The 13,944-nt window shown below is 44.2% G+C and overlaps 2 protein-coding genes across 3 annotated transcripts in view; both read right to left on the reverse strand.

Annotated features, from left to right (window-relative positions):
* The window catches only part of LOC131590671 (hydrocephalus-inducing protein-like), a 57,967-nt gene extending 52,740 nt beyond the window's left edge, over positions 1-5,227 (reverse strand). Inside the window, exons 1-3 of the mRNA XM_058860933.1 lie at positions 5,121-5,227; positions 2,502-2,601; positions 878-997 (exon numbers count right to left, since the gene is read on the reverse strand). Of these exons, the coding sequence (XP_058716916.1) occupies positions 878-997; positions 2,502-2,601; positions 5,121-5,227 (327 nt within the window). The remainder of the gene's footprint in view (positions 1-877; positions 998-2,501; positions 2,602-5,120) is intronic.
* A 359-nt stretch (positions 5,228-5,586) lies between these two features.
* On the reverse strand, positions 5,587-12,359 carry LOC131590711 (hypoxanthine-guanine phosphoribosyltransferase-like). Of its 2 annotated transcripts, none has more exons than XM_058860980.1 (9): positions 12,342-12,359; positions 10,210-10,316; positions 9,587-9,770; positions 9,185-9,247; positions 8,626-8,643; positions 8,347-8,429; positions 7,310-7,356; positions 6,561-6,637; positions 5,587-5,634 (listed from the first exon to the last, which is right to left on the reverse strand). In XM_058860980.1, the coding sequence occupies exons 1-9, from the start codon at positions 12,357-12,359 to the stop codon at positions 5,587-5,589; spliced, it is 645 nt and encodes a 214-aa protein (XP_058716963.1). The 2 variants fall into 2 exon arrangements, with proteins under 2 accessions (XP_058716963.1, XP_058716962.1); XM_058860979.1 differs by lacking the exon at positions 12,342-12,359 and adding an exon at positions 10,695-10,721.
* Between the last annotated feature and the right edge of the window lie 1,585 nt (positions 12,360-13,944).

Below are 13,944 nucleotides of genomic sequence, written 5' to 3' on the forward strand. Positions count from 1 at the left end.
CAAAATGCTCTCAAAAAGTCTAAACCAGATGATTTTGACCCTCCTGGCTCTTCCCACCAGTCCACGCTTGGCACAAGCCTCATTTGAGGAAATGTTTCCCTGACTGAAATTCAAATGGCTTCAATTTTCCTCTTTATAGTGGAACACAACTGCTGACATTTTTCAACTTTTTCCCCTCTCAACTCTCTTGGAAAACTGCAAAATAATCACAATTGCCTCAAGTGAAGGTGAAATCCTCCAGGAGCACATGGCTTTGGATGTGCTGTGGTTCTCCAAAGGGAAAGCAGAGCACCACGTTGATTTTGGAAAACGTGAGCAGAGCTGGATGAAGCTTAGCAGGAGCCTGAAGTGGCACCTAAAGGCCTCCCACTGCTTCTGCTGCATCAGTCTGACTCCAGGGCTGTTTCACAACACATTTCCTGCAGTACCAATGCCATTAGTGATAAGTGATTCCAGCAGAAAGTGGAGAAGACTCAGCCCATGAGCTTTGACTGTGAGCTGCACAAAGGGAGTCAAACAGGCTGAGAGAGGCAGAAATTCCTACCAGGAACCAAGATTAACCAAGGAGACACAGGATGTGGTATAGACCCAAGGCAAAGCATGAAAGCAGGCTAGAACTGTACAGCCCTCAACATTCCTATCAATCCAGAGCTTTCAAGAGAAAGCAAATCCTTTGGGATAGATACCATCAATGCATAGCCAAACTCAGGGGAGAATTCCCAGCACAGCAAGATTTCCACCATCCTGCAGAACAAAGGTGCTGAGACATTTTCTTCTGGATGTGCTGCAGCAGGTAACTTGCTTTGCTGTACACCATGGGAATTACACCACTCCCCTCTTCCAGCACGGTGTTAAAGCTCCAGGCCCCAGCACTTACCTTGCTCTCATTTGTGAGAGACAGTTCCATTTCAGAGACTTCATGAGCCACGAAGTTCTGAAACACCAGCTCTGGTGGGGAAACACGAAACAAGCTCTGTTTCGGGAGAACTGGCAACAACTGGAGAGACAAGAGAGAGCAGGGAGAGGTTCAGCTGCTGGGAGGAATGTTCATGAAGGAGACTCTTACTCTGATCCCCAGTGAAGTACAGACTCTGGGTGAGCACGTCTGCCCAGGCCACACTGGGGAAACAGTAGCTCAGCCACCTCTGCTCTGAGCTGCTCAAGAGCTGCTGGGCCACACAGAGCAGGGTATAAAAGAAGCCATATAAAAGGATATAGAGGGTATAAAAGAAGCCATATAAAAGGGCATAAAGGGTATAAAAAAAGCCATTTTGGTGGAGGGTGTGTGTGTGCTCAGCTCTCAGGCAGGGAGATACCCAGCTCAGCTGAATTGTCACTAATGAACAGTTTTCTTTTGCTTCAACAACTTTGTCCCCTTTAATTGTATTTAAAAGTTAGTGTGTTCCTAACAGAGGTAAAGGCAAAAATAAAATAACACAGAAAATAGGAAAAAGACAAATGAGGTGAATACTGAATGAGGATAAGGGTCAGTTCTTTTCTCAGTAACTTGGGTAAGAGTAGAGTTAGTATCTCCTTTTTCCATGAGCTTTAAATGGGTGCTTTCTTGTAGTCTATTATTGCTATCTTATTTGATACCATTCTAGAGGCATGTCTGAAATGACACAACAGCAGCAAATGCTTCTGGAGCAGAGACACTGCTTTGAGAAAACTCTCCCCTGTTGTCTGCCTTCTCCAGCCACACTGCTGTCACTCCAGACACACCAGCAGCTCTCCTGTGGGACTGCACTGCTGAAGGGAGTGGCTGCAGCTCACTGTCCCTTAGTTGTGCCCTTCTTTGAGCTGTTCCTGACCTCCCTCTCCAGGGCAATCCTTCACCACTTTGTTACTGTCTCTTGCTGCCCATTTCCTGCTCAACACCCACCTCGGCCACCTACCACATCTGGATTGTGCAATATACCCAGCCAGTCCTGCAGGAAAAGCAGCTTTAAACACACCTCTAAGTAGGCACTGATCCAGAGAAAGCACATCCATTCCCCCCTGACCAGGGCGAGTCCCCTGTGCACCTGGCAGCCTGCAGAATCTCTCAGGCTCCCAACACATTGTTCCAACCCAAAGCATTCATGCAATTACTTTTGTTAAATCTGCAGTAATTCCTGCAGGTCCTTGGCCTTCAAAGGCCAGCACTGCCACTGTGGAGGGAATCCTATGACCCCAAGCATTTGATGGTGACCACAGCAAAGCAAGAGGTGGCTCTTTCAGCAGGAAAATGGAAAATGGCAAATTTGTGCCTTTGTGTCCCCAGCCTTCCCCCCATTGTTTCAGCAATGGCAGCTCCACTCCAGCAAACCCCAGCAGTTTCAGCAGAAGTTATTTGTGTTGGCTTGGTGCAGATCAGGACTCCAAGTCCACCACTACCAGCAGTTTGCAATGACAACAGCACCTGGACACTGAGGTATTTTGCTGGAGGTGAGCCTGTCACAAGCACACACCCTCTTCAAACTTTGCATCAGACAGAAAGGAAAAGAGCAGGAAAAGGCTACCTTCTGACCAGTCTCACTCGTGGGTAGAAATGGACCAATTCTGGGCAGACTACTCTCCCCAGCACTGGCCTCATTCCTGTTGAGCTTCTCTCTCGGGAATCTAGAGGGAAGCAGCTGAAAGGCAAAAAAAACCCAGCAAAAGCATCAGAGATGTGCTTGTTCAGAAAGGCTTTTCTTGAACAAGTGGCACTGGTGACTAATTGGTGATCACATCATCTAGGACAGTCCTGGAAGCTCTCTAAGTTACTTGTTGAAATACTTAGCATCAATAAATTAATAATAGAGCAGAATACACATACTTCAACCACATGGCTGTGTCCCTCAGCTTCCCCATGATTTGATGGGACACGTTTAGGGATTTCTGCTCTCTGGGCATTTGTTTCCTCTTTAGTTTCACTGGATTGAGGCAGTGATCTTTTCAGAGAGTGGGGAGGAGCTGTCAGAACTTCCTAATTCCATCCCTGCACAACACTCAAAGCTCACAGCGAGGAGACAGCGCTGCTGGGTGAGTCCAGGAGATGCAAGAAAGCAAAGTGGTACCAAGAGTGAGGTGCACAGGAAAGTGTCCAGGTTTTAGTTCTCTCTGTTAATTAGCATTTGCTTCCCCTGTCTGGGCTCCCACAGCCCTCCACAGAAGAAAACAGAGGGATCTCCTTGACAGAGCCTCAGCAGCAGGGCATCTTCAGTCAAGTGAGCTGCAGACAGCCAAGGGACCTTTGTGGCCCTGACTCCAGTGCTGTGTGCAGGGCTGGATCTGTGCCCCACGCAGGAGATGAGAGAGAACAGCTGCTCTGGAACCTCTGCTGCTGGCACCAGCCCTGTCTCTCCAGGCTTTGGGCAGAGCTGGAGCTGCCCAGGTGCTCAAGGGCAGGTTTGTGAGAGCAGCACAGGGGAGTGCCCAGCCTGACAGAAGGAATTGCTGTGACAAAGGGCAGGGAGAGAAGCGCCTGCTCAGGGCTCCAGCTGGACATTGGTTTCACCTGGCCCCGGTGGCACAGCCAGGGAAGACACTGGAGTGTCCCTGGAGCAACACACGGTGTTCCCAAGTGCACCAGGACAGCCCCCAGCAACAGGAGCACGGCACAGAGAGCTGGGGAGGGCTCTGCAGCCTCACAGTGCTGCTGGACAACAGCAGGGGCAGGGAGAGGAGGGACACCAGGGCCATTTCCAGCCTTAACACAGCCCCAGAGGCTACTTACACTGAAAGACTTCAGTCTTGCCCTGAGCAAAAGCTCAGGAGGTGTCGTTGTCTTTTCTGGAAATCCAGAAGGCATCTTGAAAGGAGGAAGTCGCAGAAGATCAACAATGCCTCAAGAAAACTGGAAGGAGCAAGAATGGAACTCTGAAAATCCAGAATCCAATTCACAGCAGACTCAAGAGATATACTGGTGCTAAAAAATTTATAGTATTTAAAAGTAGCCAAGTGCTTGTTTGGTGTGAGTAGCCAGGATTGTTAGGCCTCTAGTTGAACTACATGGCTATGTTGTGCAATTCAAAAATGAATCACACTGAAACCTGGAGCTAAAATACTGAATACCATTAATAATAGTTAGAACAGACTGTAAAAGCTGTAGCTTTAATATTATTAGATTCAATATACTATTATTACTACTACTACTATTATTATTATTATTATTTTAAATATTGATATTATTTAAAAATAGCTAGAATGGACCTCTTTTTCTTTAGGCTAAACACCCCTTGCTCTCTCAGCTGCTCCTCACAGGATGTGTGAGAGACTGGAATGTTATGGCTCATGGCTTAAATCTTGTTCTAAAGGATTTTTTGCCCTGTGCCCACCAAAGCCCACCCTTCCCTGAAAATGCCTGCTGACTGGAACTTTGGACTGTGAGTTAAGCCACCTAAGGGAACTTGAGAGAAAATAAAGGTGGCACTATTGTCCTATCATCTCAGGTCTGGGCAGAAGTAATCAACACTGAGGGAGAAAAATGCATCCACACCAAAGCCAAAGGCAGCAGCTGTCCTGAGAATCAGCTCTGTCTGGCTTCAGGGTGGGGAAGTCACAGCCACAGACTCATCTGCTGAGGCCAGGTTTGCGCACAAACCTCCCATCAACAGAGGGGCAAGGAGGAAATTTTGTGGCTGTGCCACATCCCCAATGTAAGAGGCAGTGGACACCCATCCTCCCTCCCACAAACTGGCTCAGCTCTAAAACCTCCCCCCACAAGAAGGCCACATCCAGGGGACATTGCCATGAGGAGCAGCTGAGGGGGTGTCACAACCCAGCCAAGACCTGCAGCGAGCCCCCAGAGCCGTGCCTGAGGCCTTGGACCAGATGAGTGCAGGGGATGCAAAGGAACACAACAGATCTGAAAACCCACAACCCAATTCATGGCAGAGCTGTGACAAAACCCAAAAGTACAACTTTAGTCAATCTTTAACTTTTTTAAATTTTAAACAAAATTCGGGACTCCCTGTGAGACCAAAGCACCGCGAATTGGGGACTCCCTGGCAGAAAGCAAAGCACCGCGAACTCGGGACTCGCTGTGAGAGCAAAGCAGCAGGAATTGCCCCGCACAGCCCCATTCCCTGTGAACAATTCCCCTGGCGAATGGCCCAGTGGAGCCGTGTGCCCGTGGCCAGGCTGCGCACACCCACCGAGGATCGCGGTCTCCACGCAACTGAAGCTGGAACAGCAGCGCCGCGGGCGCTGCGGCCGCGGTTCCCAGGTAACCCCGAGCCCTGCCCGTGCCCCTGGCTTCCATCTCGGCCTCCGCTCGGGGCCTGTTCCGCCCTCCGAGCTCCCTCGGGCCCCGCCGGGAGCCGAAGGAATCCGCTGCGGGGCCCGGAACGAGCCGGGCACGTTTCTCGCTATGGCCACAGCCCCGCACCCAGCTCCTGCTGCTGCTGCTGCTGCTGCTTCCAGCAGGAAAAATCCCAGCGTCTCCAGAGCTCGTGTTCAGCGCGCAGCACACGGGGAATGAGCGAGCTGCAGCTCCTGCCACTAACGGGGAGCTTCTCCTGCTGCTCCGGGACACGCAAGTAGCAAAAGGAATTTCCCGATGGGATGCTTTATATCCCCTAATCAGCAGCCAGAAATCAGTGCTCCAGAAGACTGAGATTATCACATCCTGTATTTCTCTTTGGCGTTCTCTTTCAAAATACAGATGTGCTAAAAGAAAAAAAAAAAAAGAAAAAATAAAAAGTACAATATTTATCAATCTCTATCTTGGAATGAAGTGTAAGACTGATTTTCAGCTGTATTCCCAGCACTGTACTAAAAACACACTACAACCGTAATAGTTGGAAGTTTCCTACTTGCAGTAAACTCCAGCTCTTAGTATTCTTTGCAAGTTTATTTGTAATATATAGATTTATATATTCTAAAGAACTTAGGTTTATTAAATTACTGCATGCTCCTCAATGCTGCTGAGCAGTAGCACAGACTGTTTGTGTCTTCAGCAGGACTGCTTTGTCTTAGGAAAAAGGCTTTGAAGTAAAAAACTTTCTGAGTTAAACAGAATAAAGGAAGTACTTTGGAAAACAAAGGAGGTAAAAATGATCAACCCTATCAGTTTATGATGTTTCCATGGCTACTACTCTGTGCAGCCTGAAGAAGCTGTAATGGAATAAGGGAAGATTTCTTACAGACATGTAAGATATAAGACATGTTATCCCTAAGTGTATGGAAAACCTTCACCCAGAGTCCCTGCAGGGCTGCTTTAAAGACCTGGTGGCTGAAGAGCAACACAGGGTTGAACTAAGTCAGACAAATATCCAATTAAAGTCAAATTACAAGTTATTTTCAGATGGGGTCACAGATTGTGTGCTGCTCACCATCCTGGGGGTTCAGAATGTTCTGCAGCACGGCTGAGCCATGAGACTTGTGGAGTAGAATTATAAAAAGGTGAAGCACAAACATTTCTCATGCACCTACACTGCATTACCAACTTGGCACCTTAAAAATGGTTTTGCTCCTTTATTGGAAGTTTCTAGCTGGAGTTGAAGGTTTTTTAATTGCTGAGAAGCTCTGAGTAGAAGCAAATCTTCTTGCTGGGTACCTGATACTTGGCAGTGGAGGAATGTGCATGTACTTACATTTAGATCTCTGAAGTATTCATTGTAGTCAAGAGCATATCCAACCACAGATTTATCTGGGATTTCAAAGCCTCTATCTGTAAGAAAATACAGATCTTTTTATACTTCAGTGGTGGAAATAGCTTTTAAATGCAGAGCTTGTATTCAACACACACTTGAGCTAAGGGTAATAGGCATCATCTCTTTCAGGGTGCTCCCTTAAGAATCTGAGCTATAAATTGATGAGAGAGGTTAGAATCTAAACCATTCCCATCAGTCAGCAATATAATTAAGGTGTTAAGAGAGTTATGTTTATTAACAAAATAATTGTTTAAAACCTGGTTATGAGTTAGTCCTGGGAGAAGAGACAAGGAATGAGATTTTACTTGAGTGAAAGTAGATGAACTGTGATTCAGTAGGACTTTTCAGTTTGGAAACAAGGCAAGTTTAATAATGCAGAGTCAAAACCAATGCCCTCCAGGGCCAAAGCAAAGCAACACACAGTTAAGGTTTGATTCATTTCTGCTATCTAAATAGTTAAATTTATATATCAAATAGCTAAACCTGCACTGAGGCCAGCCAGGGGAAAAACAGAAGGTGGTCATGAGGCCTCAGGATGCCATAGCTGGACATTAGTTCACAAGTTTTTATGTAGTTTCTCCCCATTTCTCTTGGCCTTCTTGAAACTTCTGTGCAGTTGTCAGATGTGCTGCCTGAAGGGAAATTGTAAGACTGTGTTTTGGAAAATACTAGAAAAACATGATACTTACAGTCTGGTCTGTAACCTGGACTCTGACATGTCCTTTTGACGAGCAGGCTGTAAGGCAGAGCAGAGAAGATTGGTTTTTAAAATATGTCTAAGCTGTAGACTTCCCTTCTGCCACACCTCCCCATAAGCTTCTAAAATCATGCAATTAAATCAAGACAGTGAGATTATTTCACAGAAAGAAGTGGTGTTCAGCCTTGTCGTGGAGGGAGAAGCAAAGGCTCTGATCTAGGTTCATTCTTTATGTCCAAGTGGCTCTGGTTTGTATTCAGTTCCCTCCAATCCTGTGTCTCAGGTCATTGCCCTTCCACGTAGCAATGCCTCAGGACACTGGAATAGCACAGAGGGGGAAGCATGTCCAAGTGGCTGGGAATGATTTTAGTGGGGAGGGAGGGAGAAAAGGACATTTCTTCTGCAAAATCTTATCTATTCTTGGTTTGCCTGTGCACTTCAGAAGAAACTGAGAACCTCCTGGACAGTCCCTAGAAGGCCTGTCTGAATAACTGGTGCATAAAGCAACTGTTCTTATAAAGCATTGTGATTACTTGACAGACATAGGGATAGTCCACAAAATTTCATTTTAGAGACCTACTAAAAGCAGATCTAGAATGCTGCTTGAAGTCATCTTCCAAGTGCTGACAGACTCTCAGATTCTGGAAACTTCTAGAGTTGAGGATAGTAAGGGATATTCTGAGTGTTGTCATTCCAGCATTGAGGCAACTGAGGCAACGTTAGAAAACTTATGGAAAGACATCAATTTCCTTCAGACATAAAGTAAGAAACAGGGAATCCATCAGACTTCATGGACTGCACAGAAAGAGCCATAAAACCTTTCTTTATTAATTTGAGCAGTGAGGATGGTAGTGCACAGGGAAATTTCCCAGTTCAAGAAACACTTAATTTTCCAGCAGCTGGGTAAGGATTGCTTCCTGCATTTGCTTTCTTCCCCCCAAACTTCAAGCCAAACAAGCACTTGTCAGCATACAATGACTATTCACCCAAATGATTTGAATGTGTTAGTTAGCAGCTGTATCCTTGTACCTTACAACTTTCACCATCCTTGGTTTCTTGTCTTTTATTTTTGAAAGCAGTGCTTTCATTGTTCTACCAGTCTCAATAATGTCCTGAAAGTGATAAAAAAAAAAAATTATCCTTCAAGTTTGAAAGGAAAATCAGACTGTCAGTGGATTAAATTAGAGCATACCAACCTGGCAGCCCAGTAACTTCATTAATTATTATTTTATATGTAATATGTATTCATTTGAAAAGAAGGGAGAAAAGAATCTGTGTCATTCCACCCCTCCTTCAGTCATTACTTACCTCTACTACTAACACATTCTGGAAGAGATTACATAGGGAAAGAAGGGAAAGAAAAAAAAATACTTAAATGGCAATTTTCAGCAAACCATACAGCCAAGAAAAGCACACTAAAACCCTCAGTTACAAGGAAATTGCCTTGATTTTCAAAGGAGATTGTCACTTGAACTACTGACTGACTTTGATGCTTACTGAAGAGTCTTTTTGTAAGTATTTATGAAAGCTTAAAATATGGTGATAAAGGCACCTGTGTCAGGTCTATATCTTGCTCTGTGTACAGCACTGTATTCTAGAGGCACTGAATGAATCAGTTGAGTGTGGTTCATTTCTGGGGGTTCTGGAATAAAATGGGGAATGGGACCTTTGGGAGCACTCATTGCTGATCACTTCAAGTTTCCACTGAGATCAGTGGGAATTATTCACTGTTTCAAAGCCCAGCATTTTAAATCAGTGTTAAGAGGCTGGAAGTATGCAGTATCAAAATCTTTAATAAAGATGGATTTCCTGGAAAATACACAGGAACAGTTGTTTTCCTTTAAAAGCTGAAGATGCCAATTCATACCTTCCCACTTAGTGTAGACAGCTCCTCTCCAATAAAACTGATTTTTTCTGCAGGTGACTCATTCTAGAAGGAGAAAGAAGAGATGGAAGTCACATAAAGCATGCCCCAAAGTGTTGTCCTGTATTTGTTTGAAAGGTGAGCTGCTCTTGCTTCTTGCAAGAGGAAGGAGTTTGAGATCTGCCCCTGGCTCTGTCATGTTGAGTGTTCTGCTATGTTTCTTCCAGTGAATATATAATATCCACCCTTTGGGGCAGACCAGTAAATCAGTTCCTTTTTAGTATGTAATTTGAAGAGAATGTACACATAAACTCAATTTTTGTGGGGTTCTCACACAAACCATCAGTATTTAGAATGCCAGTCTATGGAGAGAGTCAATTTTCCAAAGAAAAGAAAGTTACTCACACAGTAGCTTTTTATTCTGACAAAATCCACGGTAACAGGCACAGATTTATCACCATTTTGATTCAGTGCTTTTATATGGTCCAGCAAATCAGCAAAGAATTTATAGCCTCCTTTAAGGACACAGAGTGCAACAATGGGATGACTTCCCATGTCTTGCATGATATCTCGAGCCAAACGCTCTGTCCTGGGAGAAAGAAGGAAAAAAAAGGCAATTCTGGAAAGTGTTCTGTGTATCAGAGCTGTTTGTGCATCTATTAAGCAATGTTCAAGTAAAAACTCTGATCTTGCTGTTAGGTTTTTATAACTAGCAAATTGTGAGCACAGCAAGTCGTAGGAAAATAAATTACGTATTTGCACAGCATAAGCAGATTTAACCCATAAACACAAATATTGCAGGATAGCTGGGCTTGAAGATAGTTGATGGAACATGGAAGCTTGACTGGGCTTGCAGAGGAATCCTCTCCATGAACCCCCTCTTATACCAGACTTTAGGACAGAAGTGTTTGGGCTGCAGGGTTTCCCCGTTTCTCATGGGCTGCACAGGGCAGGACCTCAGGCTTTTTTCATTTGGAGGGACAAAAATTGGCATCACTGTCCCTATTCTTTTCTGTTTACCCTCATACCTGTCCAGGATGAGTCCATGAGGAATGAAGACTCTTTCTAAATCCTCTTCATAATGCTTAGGAATGCAAAACAGATTTTTGTTGTAGCCACTTTCCTCATCTCTTATCTGCAAGGAAAAGGGAAATACATCTAAAACTAGCAACAAAGTCATTCAAGAAAAAGCTTCCAGTCTGTGACAGTGTGAGGAAAAAATTCCTCCCCTCCAATAATGTGTCAAAATAAAAATATTTCTGAGAGTTTTTGATCTTTCTGCTAGAACAATTCACAATCTGATAACTGGAGCTGGTGGCTGAGTTGTGAATGGAGTTGTGAATGCATAACAAGTACTTTGCCCCACTCATTATGAAATCAATTCTTGGCTATCATCAACTCATTAAAAAAGCCACCCAAAATAATAACAACCTTCCCTCTTGTTCCATTTGCCCTTCTGCAGAGCTCAGTAGCTTGCTCGTGTGGTAGACAAGCAAAAATTAAAATGTAAGGCAAGGAGATTGGGATTCCAGGTCAGCATGTCACTTTGGGGTGCTGCTCTACTTTGACCATCGTTCTCCACTGTGTAAAAGAGAAAGCTTTGCCTGCCAAGCATGATTTCACAGCTGAGCCTTTGACATTCCAGCCATTAACTCTCTCAGAGGACAGGGGAGATGGCTCACCCAAAAGGAGAAGCTTTGGGATGGCAGTGAGAAGAGGGGAAGCTGCAGAGGGTGCCCATAGCTCAGGTTTGTTCGTGCCTCGTTGATCGTGGAGAGACGCTGGCAGTGACACTGGCATGGGCTGTGCCTTGGGCTGTGCCACAGCACTGAGAGCAGCTTCAGTGAGTGCAGAGCTGCTCATGCTTTGGTGTTTGGTCAGCCCAGCTGGGCAGCTCAAAACTGGCCCGTTTCTGCCTCTGGGAGGCTGCTCATGCTGGGAATGAGATTCTGACTGAATTAGAAGCATTGGTCAAAGACAATGATTATTTGAGACTACTGGAACACATAAACACCATCTCTGTATCATTTGAAGTATCAAAAAAAAGCACCTTTAAGGATAGTCACTGACACCAGTATAAAAGTGCTGTTTGTGTTGTTCTGTTTGGGTTTGTTTTGTCTCCAAGATTCCCATGTCTATTGCATTCTACTTAACTGCAGCTTAAATGCAGTGATAATTCTCTCTGCAATTTGAGCAGCTTCTTTTGCCTAATCATGATCCTGACTGTGGTATTTAATGGACTTCAGCTTTACAATCTGCTGTTGCATTTCTAAATGCACAGCATTTCTTCTGCACAGCAAGGGGAAGGTCAGCTTTCTTACCAAAACTGAGCTTCCTGCTGCACTTGATGAGTGACACTGCAACTGCTTCAGCTCAGGTGAGGGATGAGCTTTGTCTGTGTGCATGTAACCGTGGAATAAAGGTAATCTTGAGGCACACAGATGTAAACAGTCATTACTGCTTAGAGCTAGTCTAGCAGTGCAGCTTTGTAGCTGTTACTTGGTTTAACAACTCTGCTCACTGAGAGTCTTGGGTACAAACAATATCTGCTGCAATATCCTCTGTCTGAAGCATTTCTTAAAGCCTAATGGAAGGTTCAAAATCAGAACTTGAAGGATTGCATCAGTTTGAGCACCACAGCAACCTGCCTTACAGGCTCATTAAAGCCTTTGCTTTGTGGCATATTGCTGAATACTACAGTGACAGCCCATAATACTAAAGAAATCTACTAAACTATCATACAAAATCATTAAATTTTTAACTCATGAGTTTACAACTTGAGGAATTAATTGTTTCATTTAGTTTCAGTATCATCTGTTGTTCAATTACTGATGTCGATTTCTGAGTTTCAGAAAAAACAACAAAATGAACTACAGCAATTTTGTACAGTAGAGGAATTCATAAGTATTGTTTCATCAGCACAGAATGAAAGAATATGAATATAGCTATGTTAAAGTCAAATAATGTCATGCATTTGTAGAAAAGTGAGTCTATCAAGATGCCTCTGCTCTGAAAGCCATCTTTTCTGCCAAGTAAATAGAAGAAACACAGTCAGTATTTCTAATGTTCTGCTATTTTTGCTAAAGCTGACCTTTCCCCCCCTTCAGCCAAAGCCCCCTCCAGGCAAATAACCAAACACAAGGACATTTTGCTTTCTTACCTGCAGTCCATGAGCCATAATTCCCTCTTTGAGCTGTGCTCCTGCAGAATGAGTTGGTGTTACTACCACAGTTTGGCTTGCTCTGTTTTAATCTTCCAGTCAGATCATGACTTGCTTCTCAAAGGTAAAAATTGTCATCTTTCCTGCAGGAAGTATTACTTCCTTCTGCTAATGCAATGACATCACAATCCCAGGTTCTTACCTAATCAGATTAACTAGAAATAAAATGGGTTGGAGCCCTGGTGTAACCAATGAGAGTAAAGATGTGGGGAATGAGGGAGATGCAAAAGGGAAGCTTGTGAGTCAAATTAAAGGGAAGGACTAGGCAGAATAGTGGGGTTTTTAACTGCAAACACACATCAGATCAATCAAACCTACAGAGGCTGTAGCAGGTGGTGAATCAGTGGTGTATGTGTACAAGGCTGCCCCAAGGATTTTCTGAATCCCCAGATTTATTCGGTCAAGCACTAGGGGAAGTACTACAACTTTTCTCAACCACACCTGAAATAAAACTTCTCCAGTATGTGGATAATTTACTTCTCTCAGGAGAAGATGAAAAGAAGGCTCAGGAATCCACCATAGCATTATTAAATTTTCTGGGAAACCAAGGACTGAGGGTATCAAAGGGGAAACTTCAATTTGTAGGATGTGAGGTAAAATACTTAGGACATATAATTTCTCAAGGGAACCAGAGACTGAATCCTGAAAGAATTAAGGGGATAGTCTCACTCCTGCAAGCGAAAACCAAGAGAGAGATTAGCAGACTTTTAGACTTGTTGGGATATTGTAGGCTGTGGGTCAAAGGGTACACTCAGGCCCTCAAGCTCTCGTATGAAAAGCTAGTAGAAGGTGAGATTGGGAGGGGAAAAGATGAGCAGAAGTTTGAAGATTTAAAACAGAAATTAGTCAGTGCACTGGCATTGAGCCTTCCTGCCTTAGACAAACCTTTCTATCTGCTTGTGGCTGTAGAAAACAGGGAGTGTTAGCACAGGACTGGGGAGGCTCCAGGAAACCAGTGGCCTGTCTGTGAGAAATGGAATTACAGAGGATTCTCAAAGTCTGACTGAAAGCTCACATAGTCTCAAACATCTGTTTGCAAACTCAGAGATAAGGTCTGCTGACTGAGCTATGCCATGGAATAGAGAAGGTGTTCTTGAGAGAGACTGAACTGGAAACAAGTTTCAAACCATGGCCTTGCAAACAAACCAGGTATTTTGGAGAATCAGAACTGGGAAAGATGCATTACTGCAACACTCTTGGAATTTTTACTTCTCTTTTTGCTGCCTAAGTCAGTTCTTGATGACAAATAAGCAACTTTCTATGCAGAAAACAAACATCTCTTGGAGTACACAGAATTACAAAGCTGCCACAGTTAAAATCACTTGGGGAAGCAGCAGAACACAGAGACGGACAGAACCATTTGGAAAGCAATATCTGCAAGCTTACTCATGTGTCTGCAGTTCTGCAGCACAAAAGTAGCAGCTTTGATGAGTTCCTCGTCCTGAGATTCTGTCAATACCTGAATCATAAGTGGCAGACCATTGTTCTGAAGCAGCTCACACTGGTTTTCTTCTAGAACAAGACATGGTAAAGGAGAATAGGT

Source organism: Poecile atricapillus, chromosome 34 (genome assembly GCF_030490865.1).
Source record: "Poecile atricapillus isolate bPoeAtr1 chromosome 34, bPoeAtr1.hap1, whole genome shotgun sequence".
NCBI classification, from domain to species: Eukaryota; Metazoa; Chordata; class Aves; order Passeriformes; family Paridae; genus Poecile; species Poecile atricapillus.